We start from the raw sequence: 16,744 nt of genomic DNA, 5'->3' as shown, positions 1-16,744 counted from the left end.
TTTCATGGCTAGAGCAGCACCTGGCCCCTGAGTGCTCAGCGTGCATTTGCAGAGTGCATGGGAGGCGGTGAGATTCGCTGTTCTAAGGATCTTTAATCCTCCCAGCATTCAGAGGGCAGAACCTCACTATCCCATTTTATAGGTGGGGAACCTGAGGTCTCGAAGTTACTTGACTTTCCCGAGGTCACAGAGCTGGGGAGCGGCAGATTGGCATCCTTACCCACTGCGCATGGGGGGAAGGTAGAGAGTTCCGTGCCGGGTGCATTCATTTCCAGGCCATTAGCAGCAGGGGACTGAGGTGCTTAGTCACCAGGTGACAGAGGAAGGACATGCAGGGCAGTGGGTGTGGGTGACCATGGAGCCCCCCCTCCCCCAACACACGTGGGAGACTCCTAGGTGGCAGACTCTCTTAGGCGACCTGCGTGCCAGTGTGAGCAAGTCTGTGAATGTGGGTGTGTGTGAATGTGTGCATCTGAGTGTGAGTGTGTGTGAGTGTTGGTTACCTGTGCATCTATCCCACAGGTACTTTCTGAGCTATCCCTGGGTACCAGTCCTGGTTGGGACCAGAACCCATGTCACAGATGTCAGGGTGGGGGAGGTCGGGCGCTCAGGGATGTCCTGGACAGCTGAGCTCAGGGGTGAGGGTGTCTGGGCCACACACCTAATTTCTGAGCCATCTGAGTACTTCAGTCCCCAAACTCATCCCCTAGGAGGGGGACAGAGTGAGAAGGTGTCCCAGCACAGCCTCTAGGAGAGACCTTCCTCCACTCTCCACCCTGTCCCCTGCTTCTGTCCCGGCAGAGAGTGTCCTGTCTCCCCTGCCCTTCCAGTGCCCCAGTCGGACCAAGGACCAGTCCCCACGTTGGACCCTGCTCTGAAGCAGGTTCTAATATGGCCCCAAGGAAACGGGGGCTCAGCGGGCCAGGCAGCATGTCCACGGTGGTCTGAAGCCAGGCGCACGGGCCACCCCAGGCTTCTGCCCTTCCCCTTCTTCCTGTTTCCATTTTTAACTCTCTGAGTTGAGTCCAGGGTGCACCCTGAGTGAGGTGCAGGCATCTTCGGAGGCACCTGTAGCCACTGCCAGGTCAGGGTTTAGAGTTTTCCAGCCCCCAAGAAGGGGGCTTTCACTGCCAAGGGAGTGGGTTCAATCCCTGTTTGGGGAACTAAGATCTCACAACCCATGCGACCAAAAAATAAATTAATTAAATTAAATTAAAAATTAAGAAAATTACATTAAGGCAAAGGTAATAAAAATGCGAATGCATTGCTTCCTCATTATTTCACTACAGTTCACTGTTATTCATACTCTTAAGGTTTCTGATGGTGGAAAGAAGGTCCACACTATGGCAAGTCTCTTCCCAACCTCGTGTCCAGTGACATCACGGCGGGAGCTGCAATGACAGAAACCAGCCTGCACTGACCAGGGTGGAGAGGAGAGCCAGCCCCTCCTTGCTGTCTCCAGACTCGCATATGCTGACTTCCGAATGCTTCCACTTGTTCACAGATCAGGGGTGTGTGACAGCATTTGAGCCTGTATGCTCTCTCTGTAGCTCCTGAATCGGGATGTCTCCCACCCCATCCTGGGAGGGGCAGCACACATGCTCCAGGCTTCACACCAGCCAGTGGGTTGTGGACAAAAGCACAGCCTGGGGGGCAGCACGGAGGCCAAGGCCCTGCATCCCTGGGGACTTTCATCAAGCTGTGGTGCAACAGGGACTGTTGCACAGTCAGCTAAAGCTGGCCAGTCAGCTTGACGCAGCAGGTCTGAGAAAAATTCCAACATCCCAGGGCCAAACCTATGATTTCTTTGTTGCTTCTATGGCCTCTGACCAAAGTGGCTGAGACACTCTCAAAAAGGGATTAACGGGAGCCCCTGAGCCAGAGTCCATGGAGATAGTGATCAGGACTGACTGACAGTGGTTCTTGACTTGGGGAGGGGGGCCTAGGACTCTGGAGGGTTGCTAAGGTCTGGGGGAGGGAAGGGTGGGCACTGTGCTGAGAACTGCTTTAATTCGAGGTCAGGGCTCCCCTACAGCACGAGGAAGAAGCGGGCACCAGGCTGAACCACAGGCAACACGGCAGCCAGGCTTGGTTCATTTTAGACTTTTCTTTTCAAAAAGAGCTGTGAAGTAATTAGGTTTCTTTAAAATGCTGTTCAGAGTGTAAGGTCTCAGAAACGGCTTTCTACTGGGATTAGGCGATGTCTGAGTGGAAATCAAAGTACTTAATGGAGACGTGTATGCCCATTGTTGGAAGTCCCCTTTAGAACTCCCACTGAAAGCACATCTGTACATGCATGCGGTCTGAAGAGCTGGAAACGATGAGTCTCCAGATAGTCGTGTTTCCTAAGTGTCAGAAATTCATTTGCTGGAATGATATTTATTGCCTGTTTTAGGTCTGATATAACTGGACAACAGAACAGACAAAAATCCCTAACTCTTAGAATTCACTTTCTAAAGGTGGGAGGGGGTGGCAGCTAGAACATGAACAAACCAAGCAACCAGATGGCTTGGTACAGGGAGATGAGTAAATGCAGGGGATACAGCAGGTGGAGTTGGGTAGGGAATACAGGGCCAGAGTGTGGGGATGCTCAGGTCGGGGGAGATCTCTCCACAGAGGAGCCATAGGGTGTGTGGGACAGTATTCTTGGCAGAGGGACCTGCAAATACAGAGGCCCCTGAGGGGAGCATGGCCGGGGCGGAATGGTGGAATGGGGTGAGCCAGAAAGGTGCAGGGGAGTCCCTGAAGACCACCAAGTGACAGGACCTAAGTTTTCAAAGTATGGCTATGACTGCTGAGTTGGGGTGGCTGATGAGAGGTGCAGAAGGACAGGGACCCTGAGACAGTCTGCATGAGAGGGAGCAGAAAAGCGGGGTATCCAGAGAGGGAGGTGAGAACTCAGGATATGACAGGTAGAGAATCAAAAACCTGGCTTCTCCTGAGATCTGGCTTTCCTAGAGGGAACACAATCCCCCTGGGTGAGATCCACTGGGGGAAAGTGTGTGTGGTGGGGTAAGACCCAGAAAATGCTCCAGACTTGCCTCACTAGGCCCACACCTGGGGTATGTGGGGTTGGATTTGAATCTTACCTTGAGACAACTGTTATGGAGCTGCTGATACGAATTTGGGGAAATGTCTTCACAGCAGTTAGGTTAAGGGGCTTGGCTGAGAGGAAGCTGGGAGAAAGCAAGCCTCAAAGCAAGGGCAGAATGAGAGCCACTCAGAACACCTCCTCCAAGGGAGATGGGCTAGACCTCACCTAGGGCAGATGGACACACAGCGAGAATATTTGAAGAAATAAAGCCTGGAAACCCCTGGAATTTGATGAAAGACATGCATATTTCCACCCAAGAAGTTCAAAACACACCAGGTAGGATGAACTCAAAGACACCAACACCAAGACACATTATAATCAAGCTGTCGAAAGACAGAATCTTGAGAGCAGCGAGAGAAGTGACTCATCACATACAAGGGATCCTCAGTAAGTTTATCAGCAGATTTCTCATCAGGAACTTTGGGGCCCAGAAGGCAGTGGCCTGATGTATTCAAAGTGTTAAAAGAAAAGAAAAAAAATAACGGCAAAACTGTCCTTCAGAAGTGAGGGAGAAATTAAGACATCCCCAGAAAAACATAAGTTGAGGGGGTTCATGACCACTAGACCTGCCCTGCAAGAACTGTCCTGCAGGTGAAATGAAAGGACCTCAAAGCTGTATGGAGAAATAAAGATCCCAGTAAAGGTAAATACATGAGCAATTATAACAGCTAGAATTATTGTAACAATGAAAACTATAAAACATTGCTGAAATAAATTAAAGAAGACACAAATACTTAGAAAGACATCCTTTGCTCATGAATTGGAAGACTTAATATTGTTACAGTGTCAGTACTACCCAAAGTGACCTACAAATTGAATGCAATCCCTATCAAAATCTCAATGATGTTTTTGCAGAAGTAGAAAAACCCATCCTAAAGTTCATATAGAAGCTCAAGGGACCCTGAATAGTCAAAACAATCTTGAGAAAGAACAAAACTGGAGGACTCATATCTTCTGATTTCAAAACATAGTACAAACCTACATTAATCAAAACATGTGATACTGGCATAAAGACAGACCTATAGACCAAAAGAAAGCTTATAGAGTCCAAAAATAAACCCTAGCATATATGGCTAAATGATTTTTGACAAGAATGCCAAGACTATTCAGTGGGGAAAGGGCAGTCTTTTCAACAAATGGTACCAGGAAAACTAGATATCCACATGCAAAACAATGAACTTAGAAGAAAACATGGGAAAAAACTTCATGACATTGGATTTGTCAATGATTGCTTGGATATGACTTGAAAGACACTAACAACAAAAGAATAAAATAGACAAACTGGACTTTCTGAAAATTAAAAACCTTTGTGCATCAGAAGACACCATCAACAGAGTAAAAAGGCAACACACATGGGAGAAAATATATGCAAATCACACTTCTGATAAGGGATTAATACCCAGATTATGTAGAGAACTCCTAAAATTCAACAACAAGAGCAAAAACAAACAACCAGATTTAAAAATGGGCAAAGAACTTGAATAGACATTTCTCCAAAGAAAAATACAAATGACCAATAAGCATATGAAAAGATGAGCAATATCACTAATCATTAGGGGAATGCAAGTCAGAACTACAGTCAGAACTAACTAACACAGTTAGGATGACTACTGTTAAAAACAAAACAAAACAGAAAACAAGTATGGCAGGGATGTGGAAAAACTGGGACTGCTTTGCACTGTTGGTGGGAATGTAAAATGGTGTAGACACTTTGGAAAACAGTATGGAAGTTCTTTAAAAAATTAAACAGAATTACCTTATGATCCAGCATTTCCACTTCTGGGCATACACTCAAAAGAATTGAAAGCAGGGTTTTAAAGAGATATTTGTACCCCCATGTTCACAGCAGCATTATTCATAATAGCTAAAATGTGGAAGCAACAAAAGCATCCAGCAACAGAAGAATAGGTAAGCAAAATGTGGCATCTACATACATTGGAATACTATTCAGCCTTAAAAAGGAAAGAAATTCTGTAATATGATACAACATGGAGGAATCTTGAAGACATTATGCTCGGTGCAATAAGCCAGTCACAAAAAGATGAATACTGTAGGATTGCACCTATGTGAGTTAAAATCATAGAAACAAAAAGTAGAATGTGGTTTCCAGGGGCTGGGATGGGGGTGCTGGGGAGTTAGTGTTTAATGAGGATAGAGTTCCAATTTGGGAAGCTGTGTAGAGTTCTGGAGATGGACGGTGGAGATGGACTGTGGAGATGGTTGCGCAACATGAATGTAGTTAATACCACGGAACTGTACATTAAAAATGATTAAGATAGTAACTTTTTTGTTATGTGTATTTTACCACAATGAAAATAATTGGGAAAAAATTAAAGGGATGCAGAAATATATACCATGCTGACACCAATCAAAAGAAAGCTAAATAGTTATATTAATTTTATACAAAGCAGACTTCAGAAGAAGAAAAATGATCAGGGGTAAAGAGGGATATTACATAATGATAAAGGGGTCATTTCTCCAAGAAGACATAACAGTCCTTAATGTGTATGCACCTAACAACAGAGCATCAAATTCCATAAAGCAAAAACTAATAGAACTGCAAGAAGCAATAGATAAATCCACTACTATAGTTGGAGACTTCAATGTTCTTCTTTCAGTTAATTGATAGATCCAGCAGGCAGAAAATCAGTAAGAAAATAGTTGAACTAAACAGCAATGGATATAATGAATATCTATAGACTACTTCATCCAACAACAGCAGAACACACATTCTTCTCAGGGTCACATGGAACATTCACCAAGATAGACCATATTCTGGGCCACAAAACACATCTTAACACATTTGAAAGAATTAAAAATCATAAAGAATACTTTCTCATACCACAGGGCAATAAACTAGAAGTCATTAACAGAAAGATGTTGGAAAATTCCAAAATAGATTAAACAATACACTTCTAATTAATACATTTCTCTTGAGAAAAAGTCTCAAGAGAAATTTAGAAAGATGTTGAACTAAATGAAAATGGAAATACATGTCAAAATTTGTGAGATGCAGTGAAAACAGTGCTTGTAGGGAAATTTACAGCATTGAATGTACATATCAGAAAAGAAGAGAGATCTAAAATCAATAATCTAATCCTACGAAACTAGAAAAACAAGACTAATTTAAGCCTAAAGGAAGCAGAAGAAAATAAGTAATAAACTGTAAAACTCTATGCCCCCCAATTTAATAATCTAGATTAAATAGCTTAGATTAAATGAATGTTTCAATGCCTTGAAAGACACAAACTACCAGCACCCACAGAAGGAGAAATAGAATAATCTGAATAGAGCTATAAGTATTAAAGACATTGGATCAATAATTAATAACCTTCCAAAAAGAAAGCACCAACCCCTGATGGATTCACTGGTGAATTCTACAAAACATTTAGGGAAGAAATTACACCAATTCACTACAATCTTTTCCAGAAAATAGAAGCAGAGGAAGACCTTTTAACCCATTCTCTGAGGCCAGCATTACCCTAATACAAAAACCAAATAAAGCCATTACAAGAAAGAAAAACTACAGGCCAAACTCTCTCATGAACATAGGTACAAAAATTCTTAACAAAATATTAGTGAAACAAATGCAATAGTATATATAAATAATTATGCTCCATGACCAAGTGAGAGTTATCCCAGGTGTGCAAGGCTGGTTCAGCATTTGAAAATCAATTAATGTAATCCACCATATTACCAGGCTAAAGAAGAGAAAAATAACACGATCATATCAATTGATGGAGAAAAATATTTAACAGAATCGAACACTCATCCAGAATAAAAGCTCTCAGCAAAGTGGAAATAGAGGGGAACTTGGTCAACTAGATAAAAATTCTACAAAAACCCTACAGCAAATGTCATACCTGTTGGTGAGAAACTGGTTCTTTCCCTAATACTGGGAGCAAGGCAAGGATGCCCCTCTTACCACTCATAGTCAGCATCGTACTGAAAGTCCTAGCAAATGCAATAAGACAAGGAAAGGAAGAACAATGGATAGAGATGAGTAGGGAAGGAAAAAAACTGTCTTTGTTTGCAGATGACATGATCATCTATGTGAAAATACCAAGGGATCAATCTTTAAAACCTCTTGGAACTAATTAGTTATTGTCTCAAGGTCACAGGATAACAAGGTTGACATACAAAAGTCAGTTGCTTCCCTTTATACCAGCAATGAACAACTGGAACTTGAAATTGAGAACACAATACCACTTACATTAGTATAAAATTAAATTCTTAGGTACAAGTTAACAAAATATGCACAGAATCTATATGCAAAATCAACAAAACTCTGAAGAAATCAAAGACAATCTAAGTAAACAGATATTCTCCTTTCATGAGTTGAAAACTCCTTATTGTTAAGATGCCAATTCTTCCCAAATTAATGTGTCAGCAAGCTATTTTGTGCATATGGACAAACCGATTTTAAAGTTTATATGGAAAGGCAAAACCCCACAAAATAGCCTGTACAATACTGCAGAAAAAAAAGTTGGGGGGTTGATATTACCAGCATCAAGACTATAAAGCTATAGTGATCAAGACAGTATGGTATTAGTGACAAAAATAGGAACATAGATCAATGGAACAGAGTAGAGAGCCCAGAAATAGACTCACACAAATACAGTCAACTGCAGTTTGACAAAGGAGCAAAGAAACTCAATGGAGAAAGGCTGGTCTTTTCACTAACTGCTGCTGAACAACTGGACATTACATGCAAAAAAAAACTGTATGTAGACACTCACACCTTTCATGAGATTAACTCATAGAACTGAGTGTAAAATGCAAAACTATAAAACTGCTAGAAGATGACATAGGACAAAATCTAGGTGACCTTGGGTTTGCTGAGGTGTTTTAAGATACAACACCCAACTACAATCCATGAAGGAAAAGTTTATTAAATAAATTTATTAAAATTTAAAACTTCTGTTTTTCAGACTCATGGACATAGAGAACAGACTTGTGGTTGCCAAGGGGGAGGGGTTGTGGAGGGATGGAGTGGGAGGTTGGGGTTAGCAGATGTAAGCTTTTATATATAGAATGGGTAAACAATAAGGTCCTACTGTACAGCACAGGGAACTATATTCAATTTCCTGTGATAAACTATAATGGAAAAGAATATTAAAGAAGAATGTATGCATATGTATAACTGAATCACTTTGCTGTACAGCAGAAATTAACACAACATTGTAAATCAACTACACTCGATTTTAAAAAAAGAGAATGTAAAACTTCTGTTTTTCCAAATACACTGGTAAGAGAATGAAAAGACAAGCTATACTTTTGGAGAAAATATTTGCAAAATACATATCTGATAAAGGACTTAAACCCCAGTTTTACAAAAAAACTGTTACAACTAAACAGTAAGAAAACAGACAACATAATTTTGAATTGGGCAAAAGATCTGAACAGACACCTCACCAAAGAGTAGGATATACAGTTGGCAAATGAGTATATGAAAAGTTCCTCAGCATCATTTGTCATTAGAGAGTTGTAATTTAAAACAGTAATACGAACCACCTATTAGAATGACTAAAATCTAAATAACTGACAATACCAAAAGCTGACAAGGATGCAGAGTGACAGGAATTTTCTTTCATTGTTGATGGGAATGTGAAATGGTACAGCCACTTCTGCATAGTTTCTCACAGAGTTAAACACAATTATACCATATTATCCAGCAATCACACACCTTGGTATTAACTCAACCAAATTGAAAACTTGTACCCCCACAAAAACCTGTCTACAAATGTTTATAGCAGTTTTATTCATAATTGCCCCAAGCTGGAAGCAATCAAGATGTCCTTCCATGGGTGAATGGATAAATAAATGGTAATACATCTAGACATTGGAATACTATTCAGCAACAAAAAGAAATGGGCTGGGAAGAGATATGGGGATGTATGTATATGTATAGCTGATTCACTTTGTTATAAAGCAGAAGGTAACACACCATTGTAAAGCAATTATACTCCAATAAAGATGTTAAAAAAAAAAAAGAAATGGACTACTAAACCATGAAGAGACATGGACGAACCCTAAATGCATATTACTAAGTGAAAAAAGCCAGTCCTAAAAGGTTCCATACCATATGATTCCAAGTGTATGACATTCTACAAAAGGCAAAACTATGGAGACAGTGAAAATATCAGGGTAGTTGTCAGGGCTTTGGTGGAGGTGGGGGTCTTTAGGGTGGTGAAATGATTCTTTATGACACTGTAATGGTGGGTACATGTCATGATGCATTTGTCAAGACCTATAGAAATTTACAGCACAAAGAACGAACCATAATGTTTGCAAATTTAAAAATCATTTGGTAGGTTGGGGGATTCCAGGAAAGAATGCAGACTGTGACAAAGAGAATGCAAGAGATCTCACGGAAGGGGATGGGGAAAAGGTGCTGACCTCAGCGTTTTTGGAAATGCATAGCGTCTGCAAGAGTAAAGGCAAAGGAACTGCACACATGTCTGTGCTCCAGTGATGAACTGGTTTCTCATGGGTCACAGGTACCCTGCTGTACACGTGCAAGGGGGCTGGACAATGACGTTAAGTGGACAGCAGAGGACGGGAGCCAGGGGTCTTCGTGTAGCGTGGAGCGGGCGGAGGCCAGAACGATCCATATGGGGATGATTGGGGTTGGTGACATCAGCAAGAACTCAGACTTAACTCAATATAGATGCAGATGGTTACACGTAGAAGTATTTACAGACGTGCACATGCATGGGCTTGTAGACACACACCTATCTCCTCGCTCTGTCAGCTGAGAGGGCCTAGAAGCTATGACACGCCAAGCCAAGATCACACCTGGTGCCCAGGTCATTGTTTCTAAGACCGTCTCCAGCAAAAAGAACCAGTACTTCTTGAGGAATGGCTAATTCCAGGACTGGGCCGGAAAATACAAATGAGACTAAAGCGTTTTGTAGTGCCAGAGAATAAGGATGTGCAGAACCTCCAAACCAAAACAATCCACCCACCAAACAACCAAACAAATGGGGTCGATGGACATGTCAGAGGGCACAGGAGCTGCTGAGAAAACAAACTGAGCAAAGAAATCAGTCAGTTCATGCCAGAAACACCCTTGAGTCCAGACTGATAGACAAATGACGGCAGAAAGAAAGAAGCGGGCCTAATAAATCCCCCGTGCAACCCCCTCCCCACAGCGTGGGGCTCAGAGTCCACCTGGTGGCCTTTCTACGTGCACTCCAGAGCCCTCAGTGGGCCCCGAGGCCCTGCTCTCAGCCCCACACTGCAGTCCAGCTGGCCGCAGGCTTCCAGCTCCTCTGTGGCCTCAGGCCCTGCCCAGGGCCCTCTCTCATGCCCTCCCCTCGCCACCGTGTCCGCGCCCCCACCGCCTTCTGCACGGGCCACAGAGGGTGGAGCGCCGTGTCCCCCCGGGGCCCCCAGGCCTCCTCGCTCAGGGGGAAGCAGACTCCAGTCCTGGAAGCCACTGCTCTCCTGTGTGGCCAGTGGCAGAGCCCACCGGGAGGCTCGGCCGGGGAGTGGGGGGACCATCTGCTCCTGCTCTACGTTCATAATCCACCCCTGCTCCTTCCACAGAACGCTTGAGGCAGCTTCTAAGGAGGAGTGCTGACGCCCGTGTTTGCAGGTGGTCACAGCCCTGGGGCCTGAGGGCGAGACACCCGGCCTCGCTGCCCTCAGCTCGGCATACTCACAGCTCTGCGTCCACAGCCACAAAAGCCCCGGGCCCTCTCCCTCGGCTGCCCAGGTGCCCACAGAACCATGTGCCTCTGTCCAGAGAGACCAGGGTTGGGGGACCTGGCCACACTCAGGCAGCCCAGAGGGCCTGGAGCCGGCGGGGGTGCCCTGGCTGGCAGCACGTGCGGGTACCTGGCCTCGGCGTGTCTCGCAGTTGTGCAGGTAGCTCAAGTGGTAGATCTTCAGGTTTAACGTCCCGAAGTTCAGATACTTCAGGAAAACCTGAAACAGGAGTTGTGACAACAGCAGGTAAAAACCCTGGTTTTCAGATGTGTGCCCAGGTGTGCGTTTGTGGAGGAGACTCCCAGCTGCCTGGAAGAGGGGCCGCACACGCAGCATGGACCTCAGCCCGTGGGCCGTGGACTTGTACACACAGATGTGTAGATGAGTCCTCGGAGCCAAGCCTAGGAGAGGTGCCTACACAGACATCACCTGCCAGGCACGGGCCCCGCCAGGCACAGGACTGTGAAGACTCGGGGACAGAGGGCTCCCTGACACTCACGTCTTCATCTTCACTTGTGAAACACGGGCCGTCCAGCTTGTTCACAGCCATGATCACAGCCACAACATCTTTGCCGTTCATGATGGGCGTGGCCAGGATGTTCCTTGTCACATAGTCGGTCAGCTCATCAGCAAAGGAGCTGAAGTGGGGACACTGCAAGGCAAGAGGAGAGAAGGGAGGGGCCGTCGTTCTGTGGACCTGGAGTCTTGGTCTCCCTGGTCCCTGGGGGTCAGGGCTAAGCTGCCCAGGCCAGTGCTGAGACCTAGGTGGCCATGCCCCGGGTATCAGGAGCCTGGGAAGCACATGAGGACACGGCCAATGGCCTGCCCTCGGGGCTCCAGCCTGGCTCAGTCTCTACAACCCCATCTCAGAGCGAGCGACCCCCAGCTCTCGATCCACGGGCTCTGCAGGGTCCTTGCAGGCTCTGCACCCACCCTGGGCTGCGGGCAGACCTAGGTCCTCCCACATCTGCTGTCATCTGGCCGACTGGCCTTCTAGATGCCTCTTGAGTCTGTCTAGGCCACCTGTCCCCAAGCCCCTCCTTGTCCAGGCTGCCGTCTCCTGCTGCCCTCAGACACCTTGGGCCACCTCGGGCCACCTCCCATATCCAGGACCTATCTGCCAGGCCCCGGGGGGGCATCTCCTGGGCCCACGCTCCAGCAGGCTTCCTGCCCCCACGATGAGACCTTTGCCCAACTCTGGCCCCCAGGGCAGGTTCCCCCACCCTTAGAGTTGCTCTTTGGGGCCTCTCCCTGGTCAGGGGCCAGTTGAAGGCCTCTCAGGTCTGTCTCCACAGGGAACAGCTCATCTAAGCTTTGTCCTGGCCCAGTTGATTGAGTGTGACCAGCCTCAGGCCCACTGCCCCTGAATCTCACTGTCAGAAACACCTGCCCGCCCCTGTCCCCATTCCAAGGATTGGCATCCACCCTCCGCCCCACAGAGAGGACCTGGGCCTTGGTGCTTCCCTGCCCCTCCGACCCAACCCATTTCTTTAAAGTGCCCTCAACTCTCTGCTTGCACTGCCCAGACCCAGTCATTGGTCACCACAGCATCCCCGGGTCCCCCCGCCTCCTGGCCCAACTGTGCTCTGCACGGCTTGCTCAGTCCTGCCCCCTCCTCCCTCATCTGAGCCATCCCAGCTCCTGGGAATTTCCTCCCACAGCCAGCCGCCCACCTCGACAGGGTCTAGATGCCTCGGTGACATGCCGGACCCCCATGACGCGGTTTCAGAGACTACTGCTGAGCCAGGTGCCCCTGCTGAGCCTTCTGGGACCTCCTGCCCGGCCGCCTCCCCATGAGCCCTGGGGTCTCAGGGGCCACAGAGGGGTGGCAGGGTGACATCACAGCCCTGTGGCACCCCCTCTGGCCACCGCTGTCCACACACCCCCCCACGGTGGGACACAGGCTCTGCCTCAGTTTCCGCTCCATAAAGTGACATCTGGGCTTCATGATACACTTATTGGAGACTCAACTTTTTGCTGATTTTGACTCTGGTCTCTGTTCCACTGCAGCTATGACAAACAAGACCCAGCGTAGCCCTGAGGATTAAGGCCAATGCCATGCCCCTGCCCCATGAAGGAGGCATCTAGCTGTGCTGGGCGGTTGGGGAAACATCAGAGCGAGCTGCCCAGTGAAGGCTGGAAGAGAAGCTGAGCCCCAGGGAGAGACAGCCGCGCCCCTGGGCGGGCACAGGCAGTTTGAACCAGACCCTCAGAGACACCAACAGCACAGGTGGGGGGCGCAGATGGAGGCTCACAGAAGGGAGGGGGGAGAGGCGGGGGGAGGGAGGGAGAAACGGGAGGGCGGTGGGGGCAGGGGAGGCGCTCATTGTAGCCCCCCCATTCCTGCCGAACTTTCGTTCCTGGTAATTTATGCTCCTGAGATCCCAATTCACGGGTGACCCATTTCCTAAAAAGGAAGTGAAGATGAAGCTAATCTGAGAGATTAGTATATTCAGGTCGCTGGACCGAGGCTTGGTTGAGCAGATAAGTTAAGAGGATTGCAGCCAAGGAGCCAGGGTCTGGGGGTCTGTCCACACGTCCGTTTGTCTCCAGGGACGAGGGGATATTGGCTGCTTTGGCGGAGGCCTGTCCGCTGGCTAACGCCCTCTGGATTCCTTCACAGAAAGTGGAGGAGGTGAGCCAGCCCAAGGCTGCTGCTTCACGCTCCCAGGCCATACCAGCGGCCCTGGCCCTCTCCGAGGTGGGCCGGATAGGATGGGAGAAGGCAGCAGGCTCTCCCTGCGCCCGCTGGGGGCCCTGTCCCTCACACGTGTCCAACAGGCGTGGTCCCCCCAGTCCAAGCCCCCTTCTCCCCTGAGGCATCTGTCCTCCTGGCACCCCGCCCCACCCCCGAAGTGTCATTGGCCTCCCCCTCCCTCCCGTCCAACCAGAACCTGTCCTCCCAGACTTCTCCGCTCCAGGCACTCACTGCATCCACCTCTCCTGCCCCCTCCTGGACCAGCTGCTCCTGCTTCTTTTTTTTTTTTTTTGGCTGTGATGCTTGCAGATCTCAGTTCCAGGATTGAACCCGGGCCGCGGCAGTGAAACTGCCGAGTCCTAACCATTGGACTACCGGGGAACCTGGGCCAACTTCTCCTGAACCCCCAAACTTGCTCGCCCCAGTAAGCAGTATGGTTAGGGCTCTGAGGTCCACTGGCCCCTCCATTCTGGGCCTCTGCGCCAGCCCCTGCTCAGACCCCGTCCTCCCAAACCCCCATCCAGGGAATCATAGGTCAAGGGGGCAGCAGGGCCCGCCCAGGCTGCCCTCCCAGCCACCCCAGGGCCTCCTTCCTTCCCACGAGCTCTGGCCTGGACCTGTTCCACTTGCCTCTCTGGCTGCCTTCCTAAAAGCCTAGGGCCCCCTCTCAGCCAGTGGGCTGACCCGTCCTTCGGGGACTGTGGGAACACTTCGCCAACTCCCACGAGGCCCAGGACCCACCTCCGTCACATCCTTGACATTCACCATCTTCTTGGTCTGAGCCACGTGGCCCACGACCCCAATGTCCAGAGGGAAGACGATCTCTGAGTCAGGAGGCACCAGGCAGTCCTCCAGGGCGCTGCCAGGCTGCACGCTGAAGAGGCGTGTGGCGAGCTCAGCCATGCCGTTGCGCTGGCGGTACATGAAAAGGCTGCAGCGGTCGGCATGCAGGATGGAGCAGAGACGCCGCAGGATCTTGAAGACCACCCGCTCCATGTTCACGCTCTCCTGCATGTCCTGCACCAGCTCGAACAGGGCCGTGCTCTCCTCCACCTGGCACAGCTCTTGGAAACTGGTGCAGCCCGCTGGGCACCCGTCCTCGCAGACGCTGGCCACATCCTCAGGGCTCAGCTTCTTTCCAAAGTACTGGTCCGCGAAGCCAGGGTTCTGGTCCAGGAACGTCTGCACCTGCTCCTCGCTGAGGCTCATGGTGTCCGGCTTCCCGTCTGAGAGAAGCGCCAGCCCCCAGCGCACGAGGCCCTCCCGCAAACACTGCCATCAGCAAAGCCTTTCTTAGCGATGATTACCATACCAGCTGACGCGCCCACGCCTGCCCTCCCTCCCCTTAGGTCCCGGACTGCCCGCTTCCTTCCTGGGAAAATCAGACCCCCTGGAATGGGGGCTTCAGCGTAACAGCTCAGGGCCTTCTGCCTGAGGCAGGGATCCTGGGTGCTGGGATAAGCCCGCACACCCAACCCCTGGAGGGGGGTAACCCCTGGAGTGCCATGACCCCTTCTGCCTGAGCGGCCGCCCGAGGACTTGGGATGGTCCGACAGGTAGCTCCAAGTCTCTTGGGCCCCCAGACCTGGGCTGAGGTGTTGTGGGGTGGCAGGGCACCAGCTCTGCCTTGGGGAGGTGGAGGGACCCCCCCGACAGGGCTGCCCACGCCCACGGAGGGAAGTGGGGAGAAGGGAGGAAGATGTCAAAGTGGGACCGTAAGGGGGGCCTGCACAGACTTTCCCTTCTCTTCTGTGGTGAGGAGGTGGCTCTTGTCTGTTAAGAGACAGCACCCTTAGTTAGAAATGGTCTTGGCGAATGCCCACCACGCATCTCCTTTTCCGGCCTAATTCCTACTTATTGGGACCCTTATTCATGCTGCTGGACCCTCTCCTTGCATAGAGCCCACAGCTGCACTGCTGGCACTGCCATGTTTTACTGACAGGATCATTCCTGAGCGTCCGTGCCTCAATCAGGGGTCCGTGGGCCCAGACGGCAGCAAGCTCCTCCCGCTGAGGGCACGGCCGTCCTCCCCCGAGTCAGACAGTTATTAGCCTCCCTGTGAGCCAGGATGCGATAAGAAAGGTTGGGGGTTACGACTGGAGGACTCATCCCAGGTCAGTCTGAATCTCCGGTTGCAGGAGTGCCCTTCATGTCACACAAGAAACCATGTACAGATGTGTGTGCATACGTGAGTGTGTGTGCTTACATGTGCGTGGGTGCTGGGTGCGCAGGAGGACGAGGGTGTATGCATGCGTGAGTGCGCACGTGTGCCCGGGGACTGCTGGACGGCTGGGGGTGGGAGCTCTGTCCACGGTGTGACACACCACACCGCAATGTGTGTGTGACCATCCGTGCACGTCGCTCACAAAGGCTGGGTGGGTGCCTGGCGTTCTGGGCTCACCTTCTGCAGCGGCCAGAGGGGTGCTGACCACCCTGTGCAGAGACGGAGGCAGAGCAGTTCAGCTGGAACTGGGAGTCACCGAGGACCAGCAGGGACAGAACCTAAAGTGTCTGTGTCTTTCTCATGCTGCCTGTGTCTATATTGTTACCATGCTCCGAACTGGGAGGCACGGTTTGCGTGCACTGAGCTGGTAGAAACGTGCACACGCGCATTTGCGTGTGGGGCCTGCGCCCCTTGTGCTTGCATGCATCCGTTCCAGGGAGCCTTCCATGTGGGCCCTGGGCGGGCTCCCGGCAGCTGTACTGGCCACAGTGGGCCCAGCGGGCCAAGCGCGGGCACTGGCCTCGGACCGCAACGTTCCTGCCTCCGCTGAGTCACCAGCAGATTCTTTTCACGGATCAGCTCTGAGGTCCCCCACTTCCCTGAAAATAGTGAGTGTGACTGGGGCCAAGGGACAGCCACATGCGTGTGGGAGGTGCTGTGGGCGGGCGCTGGTGCTTGGCTTTGCGGCCAGGGCTGTGGTCACCGCGCTCTGAATTCAGCCCCAGACGGCTTCCAGAGCCCCCCAGAGCTGGAGTCCAGGTCACGCCTGGATGTGAGGCCAGTACCCACGAGGCAGCCATCTGGCCGAGCGGGTCTCTGGGCAGATGCTTCCCAGACCCTCCGCTCACCCCACCCGGGCCCACCCTCCCTGCTTGTGCTCCTCTCCCCTTCCTGCAGGGCTGAAGAGGGCGGGGCGTAGGCGTGGCGCTCACCTGTTCGAGGCGCGTGCCTGCTTCTGGCGAGGCTGGGGGCACGGCCCTGGGCTCAGAGGCACCCCCGCTGGAGGGTGGGGCTG

At 50.0% G+C, this 16,744-nt stretch overlaps 1 protein-coding gene across 1 annotated transcript in view; it reads right to left on the bottom strand.

The window, feature by feature from the left end:
- Positions 1–14,714, bottom strand: part of PDE6B (phosphodiesterase 6B) — a gene marked incomplete at its 5' end in the record, with an annotated part of 28,693 nt that extends 13,979 nt beyond the window's left edge. Inside the window, 3 exons of the mRNA XM_079713740.1 lie at positions 10,937–11,026; positions 11,307–11,459; positions 14,247–14,714. Coding sequence (XP_079569866.1) covers positions 10,937–11,026; positions 11,307–11,459; positions 14,247–14,714 — 711 coding nt within the window. The remainder of the gene's footprint in view (positions 1–10,936; positions 11,027–11,306; positions 11,460–14,246) is intronic.
- Between the last annotated feature and the right edge of the window lie 2,030 nt (positions 14,715–16,744).

The sequence above is a fragment of the Hyperoodon ampullatus genome (genome assembly GCF_949752795.1).
Source record: "Hyperoodon ampullatus genome assembly, chromosome: 1".
NCBI lineage: Eukaryota > Metazoa > Chordata > Mammalia > Artiodactyla > Ziphiidae > Hyperoodon > Hyperoodon ampullatus.
The sequence above is the reverse complement of the archived record's forward strand: the minus strand, read 5'-3'. Positions and strand labels throughout refer to the sequence as shown.